A 17,500-nucleotide genomic window follows, 5' to 3' on the forward strand; every position below is an offset into this window, starting at 1 on the left:
AGATCAGCATTTCCCAACCAAGGGGAAATTTCAGAATTCCAGGGGGGATACTTAGCCAGAGGGAAATATATATTACTAGCAATTAGTCGACCGAGAAAAAAAATCCCATATAATGCGGCTATTGACTTTTCTTCAAGTATATAAAAATAAAAATCAGTCATGAAAGAGAGGGGTGAAAGAGAGATGCGAGGACTGAGATGTGCGAGAAATGTATGTTTGGGGAGGGAAGACTGAAAATTCTTCTATCATGGCCTTGGAGGGAGTTCTCGGCGGAAACAGGCGTCAGAGCATTGATTGACTGATTTGTGCTATTAAGCAAGTAAATTCTGTGTTTGGCTACTATTTGTTTATTATGTATGTTGTATTATTAAGCAAGTAAATTTTGTGCTTTGGCTACTTTTTTCCTTGTCCACATGAAGGGGGAAATCCGGATGGTTGAACTGATTGAAGGGGGAAACGACAGAAAAAGGTTGGGAACCACTGGGATAGATAGCGAGGCAGCGAAACATCCTCCGCCCTCCTCCCCTGCCTTGGGGGGTGTCTGTGGTAGGGGTAGGGCAGGGTGAAGAGCTTGAGGCGGCGCGCCGCTTTGGTGGCCGGCAGCGGTAGATAGGTTTTTATGGACTTGTTTCTCTGATATTGAGACGCGTTGAGGCGCGGCACGTAGCTCCCCACACACGCCTCGCCTCGTGCAGGTTTACCGCTCGCGGGTCTGCCTTTTTTGCCGAGCTGCATGATAAATCAGTTCACGTGATGTATTCCTGCAGTAAGGTGAGGTAAGAATCTCATTTATCGTCATCAAATCCTAATTCCTTATGCCACGAACCAGCACTGCGTTACACCATTGCTACTGATATGACTGTCTCTAAAGTTCCCCTGAGCTGCAAGAAGATAGGAATCACGTGAGGCCTCCATGCATTGAGGCTAGCAGTGGCTGGCAAGACGATCTAATTTGATCCGTCAAGACTCAAAAACTACTGCTTTGATAAATGAATATGTTACACTAACGCTTCTGTTTTTTTCTATGTTCTGCCAATCTGCAGGAGAAAACGGCTTCCGCGATGTAGATGTTGGTATAAGCACACAGATGTAATAATCATCTGATATAGGACTTAAAAACTTGAATACAGGAAGAAATCAAAAGCAAATATAGTCACACACAGAAACCGCAGCATCTCCCAAAGCCTAGATGCCCCTTCCCTGCATGAGCTGGCAGACCAAATTTGTTCCGACGGCCAACTTGCAAACTTCTTCGTGTTGTTCTCCTGACAGACAGACCAAGAAGAAAAACTATCGTGTTTACGACAGGGAGAGGTGGGAATTCAACAATCACGTATGAGAATTTCCCTTCCCTCAGCCTTCGTATCTCTCTCTTCTACTTCGTCTCTGTCTCGCAATAGCTCGTTCCTCCCTTTCGTCCCCGCATCGATCCCGGCTACTCCCTCGCCGCCCCGTAACATTCTTGTCACCTATTTTACTCGAGTGCCTTCTCCTATGTTCGTCACAGCCCTCTCCTATTTACATGCAAAAATATAAACTGCGTGTGTGTGTTTGAGGGTTTATAGGTTTGTATGTATGTATGACTGTGTATCAATCAAAGTACGTATGTATGCATAACACTGACTGTATATGTATGAACCCAATTACAAACGCCCTCGTGTCAAATGAAAGGGAATGTTTTTCGTTGAATTGTAAATTGAAGAAATCTAAATACATATAATCTGCATGCAGAAATGAACACCAACAACTCTATAGTGAGAAAAATATAAACACAAGCAAAACACGAGAGGAAATAATAGTGGCTGATAATGTCAGTTATTACAATAAACGAACAAGTAGTACAAAAAATGTTGAAAGAATACGGGAACCCAATGCTGCCAAGATCGTTTTGTATTTAATATCAACGCGGTGACTATACTGATAAAGCAACTTCGTCACGCCAATATAGATGATGAGATGCGTACTACCGTAGCCATGTGTGTGTGTGTGTGTGTGTGTGTGTGTGTGTGTGTGTGTGTGTGTGTGTGTGTGTGTGTGTGTGTGTAAGGGCGATAAGTTGCCTCTGTGTCGCCCATCCAATATCTCTGTTCTCGTACCGGCAAATTTACATAATAGAGAATACAATAAAAGTCCTCTAGCTCGAACTCCACAAGTCTGAATTTCGAAGGGTCCAAATTCGTGAAGGCAGAAAATTGAAAGCTGAAAAAAAATCAACTGTTTAAATTTGGGTCCAAAAAATAATTGGTCAAAACAATTAATAATCCGATGTCCGGGGAAACGAACCTGCTGTTATTCGGATTAATAAAAAATAACTTCGCTCTACCCAAGTCATAATGAAAAAGAAAATTATCCGTTTCATGTCATATACGACAATTAGCAAGAAGTTGGCTTTGTGGTTGTTAATCCAAGACATTTTTTTTTATTTTGTTACCGATAAAGGGCGAAACCTAAGTCGTGGCTAAAAAGGAGACGAGATGGACAAGGATTATTTCATAGGTTTGTGTGAGCGCGCGAGAAGCTGGCTCAGTGTCGGCGGCCCTCCCTTGCCCGCCTGTTACTGTGCACGCCGGGTCTTCTCGCGAGGAAAATTATTCATGGGTATGTGCGCTTTCATTTTATTTCGAAACTCCTTTTTTTTTTCGTGGCAAAATGATTCTACGGATACAATTTTATGCCGAGTCGGGTGCGTGTGCGTGCATGTGTGTGTGTGTGTGTGTGTGTGTGTGTGTGTGTGTGTGTGTGTGTGTGTGTGTGTGTGTGTGTGCATGAGTGCGTGATGCAATTTTTTTTACGGCTGAATGCGTGAAAAGTGTCGATGATGGTGCTGGTGGCGGTGTTGATGGTGGTAATGGTTAAATTGGTGGGGGGGTGTTGTTGTCTGTTGGTGTTATTTTTGTCATTTTGTGGTGGTGGTGGCGGTGGTGGCGGTAAGGATAAAATTTGTTGTGAGTGGTCGGGAAAACAGGCGGCGGTGACAGTTGTGATGGTGGGAATGGCGGAGTAACGGCAATGATAGTGATGGTAATGGTGAATGTGGTGGTGATGGCGGAGATGACAGTACGAGAGGTGAAGGTAATGGTTGTGGTGGTGACATCTCAGGAGTGATGGAAATGGTGACAATGTTGGTGACTATGATGGTAATGAAGATAGTAGCGTAGGCTTTGATGAAGGTGATGGTTCAATGAGCTTCGGCAATTAATGTCACACACACACACACACACACACACACACACACACACACACACACATACACACACACGGACGGATGGACACCCCTTTACACCGACATAACAACAGCAATTTTTTGTACCTGTTTCATAAATGTTGTCGCTCGTTTGAACACGCGTCAAAAAAAAAAAAAAAAAAAAATGCACGAATGATTAAATAATTACATATGTTTTTATTCCAACACACACACACACACACACACACACACACACACACACACACACACACACACACACACACCACTCCGTGGCGCAACTGGTTAGGGCGCTGCGCTACCAGGTTTCACGGCCCGACAGGACGGTGGTTCGAGCCCACTCAGGCCGGATTCTTTCCGTTGACTAGGAGTGGTTACTGTTTCCCCTTGAGCAAGGGGGATGGGGTGTGTGGTGTGTGAGGTTCTGGCAGTACCCATAGATCGACGATAAAGAGCACTTGCTCATGTCGGGAGGGTACCTGCTAAGGATTACGAGTCCAACACGTGATCAGGCCGTGGTGAATTACACACACACACACACACACACACACACACAAACACACACACACACACACACACACACACACACACACACACACACACACACATACACACCTCATTGCTTCACACTTACCATTTGATATCTCGAATACCCTCATTAGATTCCTCTTTACCCTTCTCTTCTATATTCTCCTCCTCCTCCTCCTCCTCCTCTTCCTCCTCCTCCTCTTCCTTCTCCTGCTTTTCCCTCATCCTCCCGCTTCTCTGTCCATTCTTCAAAAGACTCCCTTGAAAATTTGCAGTCCTCCCTTTAACGCCACACTAAACCCGGTGCTTTATGGCGACGAGAAAACGGGTCCGGGCGGTGAGAAAGTCGAGAGGTCGGTGGGGGAAAGCGTCTCTTGCCCCTCCTTCTTTCCCTCCCTCTCCCTCTTGCTCCTAATGTGGTAATGTGTTTGTGTCCCGCCGACGATCAGGAAGATATTACTTAGCGGGAGGGGAAGCGGGGAAGGGGAAAAAGGGTGAGGGTGTGTGTAAGGTGATGGTGAATAGTTTTTTTTTTTTTTTTGGTGTATGTGTGTGTGAATGGTATACGTGGTTGGGAGAACGATGGTTGTGGTGGTAGTGGTCATGGTGGTGATGGGAGTGTTTAGGGAAAGAGTAAAGTGGATGTGATGGTGGTAATGGGTATGGAAGTGGTGGTTGATGGCAGGAGTGGAGTTGTGGTGGTGGTAGTGGCCATGGTTGTGGTGGTGGTTGTGAATAGAATTAGTTTGTAGTAATTTAGAGAGAGAGAGAGAGAGAGAATTATAAAGTGTTAGGAGCTGAAAGCGTCTCGACAGTATTTTGCTAATGAGAACTCCTCCTCCTCCTCCTCCTCCTCCTCTTTCTCTTCCTCCTTTTCCCCCTCTTCCTCCTCTTTTTCTCCTTTCTCGTTCTCCTGCACTAAACGGAAATAATGCTTGGAAGTTAAAGGAAATATACGCAGCGAAAAGCTAAAAAGAAACAACTCGAGAGAGAGAGAGAGAGAGAGAGAGAGAGAGAGAGAGAGAGACCTATATCTGTCTTCACGTTATTTATGTATATTACCCCTCCCACGACACGTGTTATCTGAGCGAAACATTTCTATGAAGATGATATCCCTAATTCTTCCAAGCATTTTGTCTCTTGGCCACGGCGGTCCAAAATACAGTCAATTATTCACATTTGTCAGCTGCTTCTCACAAGATTATCAGACAAGGTGGGATGTCTGATCTAAACCTAGGAGTGGGTGTGTATCGGGGCTAAGTATGGTGTTGTGACTTGCCGTGGGAGGAAGCTAAAAGGATCCCGTTGCAGAGGCTTAATCCATGATCGTCAACCCTTTGTAAGTACACTACATATTGACATTATCATGGATGACTGACCGATGCTTTTTTAATAAACCTCAAGTAAAAGGTGAAAATACCCTGCAGTCATTTAGTTAAGCGTGTTTCTAGTAATTTTTCGTTAGGATGTATTAAGAGAAACTGTTCACGCTAAGTTAAAGGACTACATGTAAGAGTTTAAGTAAGACTGAAGTGCTGAAGTGCAGACTAAACTAAAACTGGCATAGCATCATCATCCAGGCAACCATTATCTTCATCCACCGTCTTCTTTTTCCATTGTGTAGCCAGAAATTTCTATCCACCATGCTCTTGTATACCAGTCACTTCACACACACTCCAGCTCGCCGTATTCAAACCAACCCCGTCCCTTTCTAAAAACAGGGTCGACTCCATTCTTTGCGTTCCATCTCGTCCCAGTCTTTCCCACCTCATCCCTGTATCCATTCCATCCCACTCCACTTCACTCCACTTAATCTCGTTCAATCCCGTGCCGTTCCCCTCCGCCCCACCCCACCCCGATCACGGAAAGTTGGAAAGGAAAAGAAAACGGAAAGAAGAATCCATTAATTTCTTACATAAAGAGCGTCAGTTAGTAGAAATTGAAGCTTTGAAATCATTAGTGTGACTCTCTCTCTCTCTCTCTCTCTCTCTCTCTCTCTCTCTCTCTCTCTCTCTCTCTCTCTCTCTCTCTCTCTCTCTCTCTCTCTCTCTCTCTCTCTCTCTTAATTAAATTTCGTCTGTATCTTTAAACTTTTCATCTTCCTCCTTTTCTTTGCTTTTTTTTACCTCGTTCTTCTCTTTTTATTTTTTTCCTCCTATTTATTCACTTCTTCCGTTATTCATCCATTCCAACTAAAAATCGTTTATCCAACTATTTAATTTTCTTTTCAAGGCTTTTTTCATTTTTGTTTTTATTATTTTTCTTCTACACGATCAACTTTACTTTAGCATCCATCTCTTTTCGGCCTGTTTCCATCATTATTTAGTACATAACGCGCCCCTCATAACCCTTTCATCCCTTACCATCCTGTCGTCTACTTTCTTCATCCGTTTCTCGTCTCTGTCTTTCTAACCTTACAATAGTTTATTGTTTCCGCATTCCTCCTTCATTATACCGTCCTTCAATTTTTTTTTTTTACAATCGCTCAACCTACTTTTCGATTCCTTTCTTACACAGCTTTCTCGTTCTTAAACCTTCACAACCAACAATCATTCTGCTCGTTGTTTCTTTCCTTGTCTTTTCTATCCCGTCTTACTGTCATCAAAAGCCGACTACCACCAACACACACCTCACTCCTCAGCTTCTCCCGAAGAGCTCACTATTATAGCTTAGCACAGTGCTTCAAATAATTGTTAGTCATATTTTACAATGCAACGAAATATATTAATAGAACATTTATTTGTATTCATAGATTATGCGAATTAGAAATGAATAAAACAAAAAAAATCAGCAAAAAGGGGGAAATATACTGTGGAAATTAGTAAACATGACAAAAGCATTGTGTTGGATGGATATTCTGGTCGAATGCTTGTTGATGGATTAGTTCAGTACGCACGACTGTCGCGTTCATTATGTTTTGTTTATGGCATATTTATGAGGTGGAATACTTCATGAATGTATAAAGTCCTGCCGACTAATCCTCAGGGAATATCGTTATGCACCCCATCTTTAATTCAGTGACGGCGAAAATCAGAGACCATGCGTGGGCGCGCGTTTGTGTGCGTGAGTGTCTGTAATGCACCACGGCTTGATTACGAGTTGGACTCGCAATCGCCAGCAACCCGGAAAGAGCAAGGCTCGTTATAGTCGATCTCAAGGTATTTCCGGGACCTCACATACCATACACCCCATCCCACTTGCTCAAAGGGGGACAGTAACCACTCCTTGTTAGCGGAAAAATCCCGGCCTGAACGGGGCTCGAGCCTCTGCCTATCATGCCGAGAAGTCTGGCAGCGCAGCGCTTTAACCAAATGAGCTACGAAGCTACGGTGTGTGTGTGTGTGTGTGTGTGTGTGTGTGTGTGTGTGTGTGTACAGCGGTGCTCGGCCTCGCAACACCCTGCCTCGCCACCGGAGGGTGAACGCCACTCCTTCAACACTAGCGGCCCTTTTCAAGGCTTGTTTTTTTCTTTCTTTTTTTCTACAGTAATGGAGCAACGTGACGTTACGAAACGGGACAAAGATGCCAACAATAACCATGAGTAGTCATTTTACAGGGAAACATATATTTTCAATTGTACAAATTATGATTTCAGGTCAAGTAATTCATTTAAAAGCTGGAACACCATGCTTATCAATGCCTCTGAGGGTGATGCTACCAATATTTTTTCCGTGAACTAAAGCTAGAAAAAAGTTGCAGTGGTAGAGTTACGCCACTCAGCGACAGGTGACTAATGGACCGGCGAGATAAGAGCCGCATCTCAACAGGCCCGCGGGGGGCGCCAGTCCCCTGGGTGCCTCACTGACACACCTAAACGTATTCACGAATAAATGTTGGATTATTTTTCATCGCGATTTTTAGCTTTCAGAAGTGCATCAGTTCCCAAGCAAAATATAGCAAACTCAGTTTCGCCAAGTTTGTGGATTTTTGTTTTCCTTACCTTTAACTTGGTCTTTGATAATATATCTAATTAGCTTGCCGCACGAACGGCCTCGGCAGGCTCTTTGACGACTCCAGGCGCCGCTCAGCGAGGCGGCGGCGGGGCTGCGAGGCCCCTCGCCGCGGCGGCGGACGGGAAATCGTATTTTGCTCACATTCACTTTACGTCGTCAAACACACCCGACATCCACTTCCTGCTGTCAATGCCGAGACGTCTCACTCGTGTTCCTTGATTTTCTGAGTAATATGATTTTTCATGTCATCACTTCCTTCAAGGTGAGTATGACATGAAGGCATAGCGCTGCGTGTCGTACACCGCCGAGTTTGCTCTCATTATCATTACGAAGTGTTTCCCTTGGCTGAAAGGTGACTCGAGGCGACAAGATTAGCGGCTGTCAAAGCGCTTAGTCTTTTATTTTAAAACAAAAACTATAAACGTTTTTTTCTGTAACTGAGTAAGCTAGAAACTTGACATTGCTCAAGGTCAAGAAATGTCTTACAAGTGTTTGTCTGTGCATGAGTGTGAAAGATTTTTTCTTCCCCTTAACACTATCCATGTGTCAAGGGCAACCCGCAAGGCTACAGGAACTGAGATGAAGTTGAAACTCCAGGAAAACGGCGACGCATCTTGGCGAGAAAGAGATAAATGAAGATGAGCACCAAGCGCGAGAGTGTACAACCCACGTGTTCCGGGCTCCTGGTGCAGAAAGTTGCGTTTCCAGGATATGCTCGCCGATTCTCAACCGTCATGGGAATTAGTAGTATACATAGCAGAAAAAAAATACTCTAGAATAAATTGGTGATGTATAAATATTAGTATTAAAATACTGTGTGATAATCACTATTCCTTTTATCCATCGCCTCAGCTTTCCACAACTTTGTCATTTTAAGGGGGTACTTATTACAATGACGTGTACGAATTATTTTCCTTTGTCTGAAGGGTCATTTACTGTGGTGGGCAAGCATTTAGAAGTTATGTTTTGCTGAGGCACAGAGCCGCTGTCCATTCTCCTGTTCGTGTTCCTAAGACCATCCCAGATCTCCAGTGAGGACCAACGGTCGGATTGTTTCAGCACTGCCCGACACTCAAACGCAGAGCAGCAAAGGGAGTGAGTTTTGAAAGAAAAATAAATATCAGTATTCACACCCTGAACGGAGAGAGAACTATGTTGCTCCAAGCCACTCTAGCAACAACAAAAATATATAAAATATTTTCTACTGACGCAAAAGTACGCAGCTGATGAAAAAAAAAAAAAAAAAAAAAAAAAAAAAGTAAAAACAAGTATGTCCACAATCGTTAAAAAATATTTCAAAGTTGTGGAGACAGATTTACCGCAAATACTTTACCAACTTGAATTAAACATACTTTTAAAATTATAATGGGTGATAAAGTATTCTGCTTACACTCTCTCTCTCTCTCTCTCTCTCTCTCTCTCTCTCTCTCTCTCTCTCTCTCTTCAATTTTCACATCATTCTACTTCCACAGCAAGGGCTCCTCGACCACAAGCGCCTGAAGCACAGAACACTATTTCTATGTCCAGTACACGGCAGCAACGGCACAAGAATTCATCCTAGCGCCGTCCTCGCCCAACCTTTGATGCCGCAAAACTCCGCACACACTCCGCCCAATTCAAAGGAAAACTGGCGCGACTAAAAATGGGGGGCAATTCCACCGCCACCAACCCGGGAGCAACAAGAGACCAAACCTGTCCTCGTCCTCCTCTTCCGCGAGTGGGTTTCAAAATTTCGCCAATTCGCTGAGGATTTAATGTGGCGGAGTTTGGGCGTTTTGTTCATCAAATAATGCTCTCTCCTCCATCCTCCCTTCTCCTTCCTCCTCCTCCTTCTCTCCTCGTCCGGTTTCCCCCTCCGACGTGAGGAACAGCGCAGTAAGAGCTCCTCCGCCTCCCATACTGACGGTCCGTGAAAAGTGATTCTGATTTACGGCGCCATTTTTCAGTCTGTAAGATGGTAATGTATTTAACTAGAGATTAAAGACTTGCGAGACACACCCAGTGGACTCGACCTTCTCCTTCTTTTGGATTATTTTTGTTTTCCTTCTCCCTTGCCGCGTTTTCTTTTTCCTTCTCCTGCTCCTCTTCCTAATCCTCTTCCTCCTTTTCCTCCTCTCGTTCCTATTACTATCCCTTTCTTTCCCTCCCTCTGTTTTTCTCTTTTCATTTCTCACTTCAAACCACAGTCTTTCTCTTCCTTCTTTTTTTGTTTATTTTCTTTCGTATAGATGTTTCCCTCCTCCTCCTCCTCCTCCTCCTTCTCGTTCTCCTTCTCCTCTTCCTCCTTTTCCTCTTTATTTTCCTTTTCCTTTCCCTCTTCTCCTCCTCTTTCTCTTCCTCCTCTTCCTCTTCCTCTCCCTCTTCCGCATCCTTCTCCTCTTCTTCTCATCCTTTTCCTTCCTTCCTTTACTTCTCCTTACACCTACTCTTCCTTTCCTTTTCTTGCTCTTTTTCTTGCAACACAAAAAGTCTACAAAGAACGCAATTGGACAAAGGTGGAAGTTGTACGCGGCGGCAAAATCTGCGCGTTTTTCTTGCAGAAGGACGAGAAAAGAAGACGCTCGCCACGACAACCAACACCACCACGACCGCTACCACCACCGCCACCACCAGCCACCATCAATAACACCTCCACCACCATAGCACACACTCATCGCTCCTAACCCCTTCAGCCTTTCCCTGCAAGCCGCCTATCGACACTCATCAACCTTACCGCTGATTGCCCTCATGAAATGGAAGATACAGAGAGGGGACGCATTTTTTCTCGCACTTCGTTTCAAGCTTTCTTTCTCATTTACACAAGCAATGATTTTAATGAAGCTAGTCTGTCTCTTTACACTGCCATGAATCAACCTCTCTCACTTCAGGATATTAAGAATTTAGTCGTTTTACACGAGCAAGAATCAAGCTTTTTACGTAAACTATAATCAAGATTTTCTTATCCGGGTGGGAATTAATCTTTTTCACAGTCAAGTTTTTTTATACATAAGTTAATCAAGCTTTTAACATTCGCACGTCTCAAGCTCCTTACACCGACAAAACCCAAACATTATAAACGGGGAAGATTTTTTTTAAGCTGGGAAGACTCAAGCTTTTTACGCGGGCAAGAATCAGGCTTCCTCGTCTCTCCGGAGGCGACGAGATGCAGAATTCTCGGCGCGCACCTCCCCCTTCCTCGTCCCCGTCGCTCAAGCCGGGGCCTTTTACACACTCTTACTGCACAAACTTTGGCCCAAACTTTCTTTTCCCCGCATGAAGTGATGTCAGTCACGCCAGAACTGGGAAGTCACAAGGATATCAAGGGTCAACACGCATGCGCGGACAACGTTACGATCATAAAACCGTCGCGACTCTGCCTGTTGATTCAGTATCTCCTGATGTTCCGCGTGGGTCTCTAGCGCGCCGCCGCCCCTCAGTTCCCAAGACCTCACACTCCTTCGCTCCCCTCATTCCCTAGCGAGTGTGGCCGTTTTAACACGTCTTCCCCCTCCCCTCCCCTCACTTACTAACAAAAACATAATGTGTGGATGCTAAAGATACCTAGCTCGTCTTTGTTTAGTCTAGACGAAAACTTTTATGGTTTAGTTAAGTCGCCCCTGCTGTGTGTGGCGGGCCAGTGGTTCGCGATGGTCCGGTGTGGTGGACACGTGGTGGTGTGGTTCGCCCCGGTGGTGCTTCTCCTCCAGCAGGTGACGTGTGAGAAAGGTGAGTGTTGTGATGCTGGTGATGTGATATTGACGGTGGTGATGCAGATGGTGATGATACTGGTGGTGATAACGATTATGGTAGTGAGGGGGAGCCGTGGCATGATGATATATCCCTTGGAATGGAGGTGCTCAGCTAAGAAAGACGGCGATGAATAAAAATGTTACCTGCTACGTGTGTGTGTGTGTATATGTGTGTGTGCTGTGATGGTGTGTTTGTGTCAGTGGTGGTTGATGGTTCTGATTGTGGTGGTGAGGGCAACCAAGCTCCGGCTGAAGACAACCTGCGACATGGACGTGTTAAGTTTAGAAGGAACATAAAGAAAGATGTTACGTGTGTGTTATGGTGATGTGGGCGTGTCAGTGGTGGTGACGGGACTCATGCGTGATGGTGAGGCAGGTGTTAGGAGAAGGAAGGTGATGAGAGGCGGGTGTTGTGATGGTGTTAGTGGAAGTGGTGGTAATGAAACTCGGGCATGATGGTGATGGCAATGGAGGTGAAGCCTGGCTGTCCCCGTCGCCCTCATTCCCGTCAGCAACAGAAAACATAAAAAGGCCCCAAAATAATGCAATACACATTCATGAACTCTCGACCCAGCAGGAAGACGAGAGGTGTAATTTACTTCGCTGGAATACTTACCGTGTCTCTCCCTGGCGCCCTCCCTCCCGCGTCGAGTTTATTGCCTCTGGACAGCCTGCAACAGCGAGACGGGGAGACATTAGTGATGAGAGGACGCGAGGCCGGCTAAGTGACGACCCTCATATACATACTTGCCTTGAAAACTGCAAAGACGTAAAGCTCCCACTCTTTTGAAGCAACCTCGCCTTTTCCGTCCAGTTACGAGTACATGATTCCTTGCTGAGCTTTATGATCTTTTTTTCTTCTTTACCTTCTTTTTATCATTGTTATTATTATTATTATTATTATTATTATTATTATTATTATTATTATTATTATTATTATTATTATTATTATTATTATTATTATTATTATTATTATTATTATTGTTGTTGTCATCATTATTTTTATTACTGTTATTATTATCAACGGACTAATATATAATCACTATGTACCCATGAGGATATCCTTAGGTAAATACATTAAACTTACCAATTTATAAAAAAAAAATTAATAAAAGACGACTGAATGATGGCGAACTATATAAAAAAAATATATATTGGACTGCCTGAATTATCGACGGCGATCACATTAAAAAAAAAACTTCTCTGCACTTGAAAACGGACCATGAAAGCTCCCAGATAGAACCCGAAGTAACTCAGTGACCTAACCTAGACCATAAAGACTTTAAGTGCGTAACTGGACTGGGCTTGGGAGGTGGTCGGCCCCAGGTCATGAATGCCTAGTTTTCTGTTCCCAGCGCGGGGCTTTACGACACCTTTACGACAGAACACGAGAAAAAGGGTTCCAACGGCGGCTGATACGCTATCTTCCGTACACGATGTTCCATTACTATTATCAATATTATCACTGTTATTGATACTGTTGTCATCATCATTATTGTTATATGAAACAACTATACTGTCCGGCTTTCTGATCCCTCCCACGCCTCCTCCTCCTCCTCCTCCTCCTCCTCCTATTTCTTCTTCTTCTTCTTCTTCTTCTTCTTCTTCTTCTTTCTTCCTCCTCCTCCTCCTCCTCCTCCTCCTCCTCCTCCTCCTCCTCCTCCTCCTCCTCCTCCTCCTCTTCGTAAATTATCCTTTCCGTCCTTTCAGAGCTCATCACCAGTGGAATGTCAAAGAAATAACAACATCATTATCAAAAGAAAATTACTACCGAGCACGGACGGACGAACACACACACACGCGCGCGCACACACACACACACACACACACACACACACACACACACACACACACACGCACAGAAACCGAGGGAGAGGCTGCCTTTCAAAAGACATGCAGGGAAGGGATCACGGCCACAATGCAACACAACACAGCACAATACACTTCAGCCTCCGTCAGGACTCCGCTACACACACACACACACACACACACACACACACACACACACACACACACACACACACACACACACACACACCTTCCTATTACGACCGGTCTCTTCCTCCTCCTCCTCCTTCTCCTCCTCCAGAAGCACTCCTCAACACCCAAACTCATCCCACAACTCAACAACAACCCCATTCTCACTCCCGCAACACCACGGTTCTTGCACACACCCTCGCGACACACCGTCCCTGCACCCTCCCTCTCCTCCTCCTCCTCTTCCTTCCTGCCTTTCCCTCACTTCTGTTTTGATCACTTCTCACACCACCTCTTCCTTCCTTCCTTCTCTGCGGCCCCGCACGTTCCCTTCCTTACTTCTCATGTTTTCCTCCCTCAATACGTCTTTTGTGCTCCTTTTTTTCTCCCTAACCTCCATCTACGTTGCCCCTGCCGCTACGTTTCCTTTACTTCCCTCAGCCTTTCCTTTCTTTCTCGTTACTTTCTCATTCCTTTATCCGTTCCTCTGCCTCCCATGTTCTCCATACCACCTCCCTCGCCTCACTTCAGACTCCTCCTTACTTTCCTCCCCACCACACTGCCTCTCTCCGTACCTCCGATGCCTCCACTTCCCACTCACCCACCCTCACCTCTCTTGCCTTCCTGCCCACACCACCTCCCTCATTTTACCTCACGCTGCCACCCTGACACAAAGCTGGTGCCCGGTGCAGTAGAGCGTCTGTCCTCGCCACCGACACACACATTCTCATCTCACACACACACAGAAGCTAAGGAGAAAATATTGGTAGCAAGAGACACACTCGGAATAAACCACACAAGAAATCTTGGAAACTTTGGGAAAAAGGACACATGAAACACGGCGCACAAGAACAACAACAATAATGATAATAATACAATAGCGAGATGGGAAAAAAAAAGTCTGACAATGAGAGAAAAAAATGAGTATTAAAGAAAGAGAGGAAAGTCAGTGAGGCGAAATTCGAAACAGAAACCACACAACACTTCTCATAAACTTGAAAAGCTTTGCGCATAATAACGATAAAATAAAACAAAAATGATAAAAAACAAGAATATATACGCGAGGCAAAAAGAAAGGAATTAAGTCGAAGAATGTAGCAGAAAACACAACACACTGCTCGTAAACTTGGAGTTGACGACATGAAGTTTTGCGTATATGCATAATTTAAACAGAGATAAAAAAAAAAGAGAATCCGGATATGTACGCATGGAAAAAAAAAAATGTATGAAGTCCAAATAAATGGGTAGAGCAGCAGAAACGTCACACCCCTTACACAAAACCTGGAAAAGGAGACACGACGCACAACACACAATAAAACAAAACAAAACAGAAGTAAAGAAAATGAGAACGTGTAAGCATTGCAAATAAGGAGGAGGGAGAGAAAGGAAAGCATCGAGTCGAAGCGTGTAGCATCGAGGTCGGTGCAATGCAAATGGAATGCATATTTACAAGGGCGTTAGTTCACGGCATGAAAGAACTCAGCAGCACAAGTCGCACCCGAGGCCAGCAAAACATATTTCCCTTGAGCCTGGACCAATAACGCGCGAGTGTTGCTCACCCCTGGGCTTCCGGCACACAGACAGGCAAACACAGACAGACCGAAGACAAATAGGCAAGCGGATACACAAGAAAATGGAAGAAAATACGGAAAGACCGACAGATTCTCAAGCTAAAAGACAGTCAGATGAATAGACTTATATACAGGCAAATGAAAGCACAGGGAGACAGTGGGAAGGCAACACAAATAGCCAAACACACTGAAACACAAATAGACAATCAATTACCGTAACATCTCAACACATACTTGAGCTAACTATTAATCCTCACAGAAAAAGAAACCCACAAAAGTAAAGAACAGGCACAGAGACAACGAGAAAGATACAGAGACAGACAATATGATAGAAAAGCAGAGAACCATAGGAGTAAACACACCCTCGACTTTCCTTTGTAATCATCACAGAGCAAACAAAATACATTAACAAACAGGCACACACACAAAGGGGAAAAACACACACACACACAATTACAAGCATAGAACCACAGGAACAAACACACCCTCGACCTTTCCTTGTTAATCATGAAACAAACAAATAAGTAAACTAACTGACAGGCACACAGACAAGGGGAAAGAGACACGAGCAGAATGAATGACAGACAAGCAGAGTATCACAAGAACAACACATGCTCAACCTTTCCTTCTTAATCCTCACAAAGCAGACACTGAACCTAACACGCCCTAACTAGCTACCTCTGGATCCTTGGTAGATACTCGGTTCTCCTTAACCCTTGCGACTCACGTTTTCTCCAATAAAAATTACTGACATCGGATGGGCAGGGAGGGAGAGCGGGGTCGTAATATCGTGTGCATTAAATTCTGCCTCATAAATATCAATTGCATCCTGGAGGAGTAGAGGAGGAGAGGGAGAGAAGGAGGGGGAGGAAGATATGCAGTGAGGGAGGAGAACATGAAGAGGTGAGGGAGGTAGAGAAGGAGCGAAAGGACGAAGGGAACCAAAGCAAAAACGAAATAATAAGACTAAAGAGAACGATTAATTGTCTAAATCTGTGAACGAAGGGAGAGAGAGAGAGAGAGAGAGAGAGAGAGAGAGAGAGAGAGAGAGAGAGAGAGAGAGAGAGAGAGAGAGAGAGAGAGAGAGAGAGAGAGAGAGAGAGAGAGAGAGAGAGAGAGAGAGAGAGAGAGAGAGAGAGAGAGAGAAAAAAAGATAATAGTATACACGTGACAGATAATTAAGGCTCATGGGTCTTATCTTCTGGTGACAGCTCGAGATCAAAGGACAAGGCAATTATAATTCAATAATATACTTTCGTGAGAGACCCGGCGCCGATTGGAGGGAAGGGAGAGAGCGATGAGGAGGAGGAAGAGAAGTAGGAGGAAGAGGAGGAGGAGGAGGAGGAGGTGAACAAAAAAGGAACACAAAGGAAGAACAAACAACAGCAGACCTGATGATCCATACGAGGCTGTTTGTGACAAGCTACACTAACTATCTAATCAAAGGTGGAAGATGAAGGACAACAAAGGCAAAGGCTCCTCCAGGCTCCCTCCAGCCAAAGCAAGCAGGAAAGGAAAAAGAACCATGCAGTATAGAAAAACTGCATGGAATTTATGTAGGAAAGAGGAAAGAACTACCATTACTGCTACAACTAACCGGGCGATAAAAGCGGACAAGGACACCAGTATTCGAAAGAACTTAACGTTATTACGACAATGAGTAATATCGTAGTTGCTGGTTGGATTCAAAATACTTGCCTAATCTATTCTTGAAGGCCGTAACTGTTGTACTATCAACGACATCACAGGGTAGATAATTCCAAACATTAACGACTCGATTGAAGAAGTGTTTGGCTTCGTGCGACGAGAATCTTTTATCACTTATCTTGAAATTGTGATTTCTTCTTGTTCTATTTGATCGATCAATTGTAAAGTAATCTTCCGCATTAATATCACTGAATCCTTTAAACGTTTTAAACACTTCTATTGGATCGCCTCGAATTCTTCGTTTTGATAAGCTGAATAAATTTTCTTCTTTAAGCTTTTGTTCATAAGATTAATATCTCAACCTAGGAATCATTTTTGTTACTCTCCGTTGAACCCGTTCTAACTTTTCTACGTCTTTTCTGTAAAAGGGAGACCAAAACTGTACACAGTACTCTAGACGGGGTCGAACCAGCGAATTATACAGTTTTAATATTACTTTTTCCGATTTATTATTTAAGATTCTTCCGGTGAGGCCAACCATTTTGTTTGCGGTTTTAACTACCTCTGAACAATGCTGACTGGGCTTTAAATCGCTTCATATAATGATTCCAAGATCCTTTTCTTTACTTACTGCAGAAAGTTGTTGGCCATTCATTACGTACTGAACGCGATTGTTATTGTTTCCGATGTGTAACACTTTACATTTGTCAACGTTAAATTTCATTTGCCATTGATTGGCCCAACGTGCAAGTCGATCTAGATCTGATTGTAATGCTTCTTCGTCGAGTGTCGTAGTTACCTTACTAGCGATTTTTGTGTCATCAGCAAATTTTGATATTTTGCATGGGACCAAACACTGATTCTTGAGGTACGCCGCTTTTGACATCGTGCCAG

General features: G+C 44.1%; 1 protein-coding gene across 1 annotated transcript in view; it reads left to right on the forward strand.

The window, feature by feature from the left end:
* Positions 1-10,632: 10,632 nt before the first annotated feature.
* The window catches only part of LOC127007361 (neural cell adhesion molecule 1-A-like), a 133,964-nt gene continuing 127,096 nt past the window's right edge, over positions 10,633-17,500 (forward strand). Inside the window, exon 1 of the mRNA XM_050878241.1 lies at positions 10,633-11,388. Within this exon, the coding sequence (XP_050734198.1) occupies positions 11,211-11,388 (178 nt within the window). The 5' untranslated portion in view covers positions 10,633-11,210. The remainder of the gene's footprint in view (positions 11,389-17,500) is intronic.

Source organism: Eriocheir sinensis, chromosome 35 (assembly GCF_024679095.1).
Source record: "Eriocheir sinensis breed Jianghai 21 chromosome 35, ASM2467909v1, whole genome shotgun sequence".
Taxonomy (NCBI): domain Eukaryota; kingdom Metazoa; phylum Arthropoda; class Malacostraca; order Decapoda; family Varunidae; genus Eriocheir; species Eriocheir sinensis.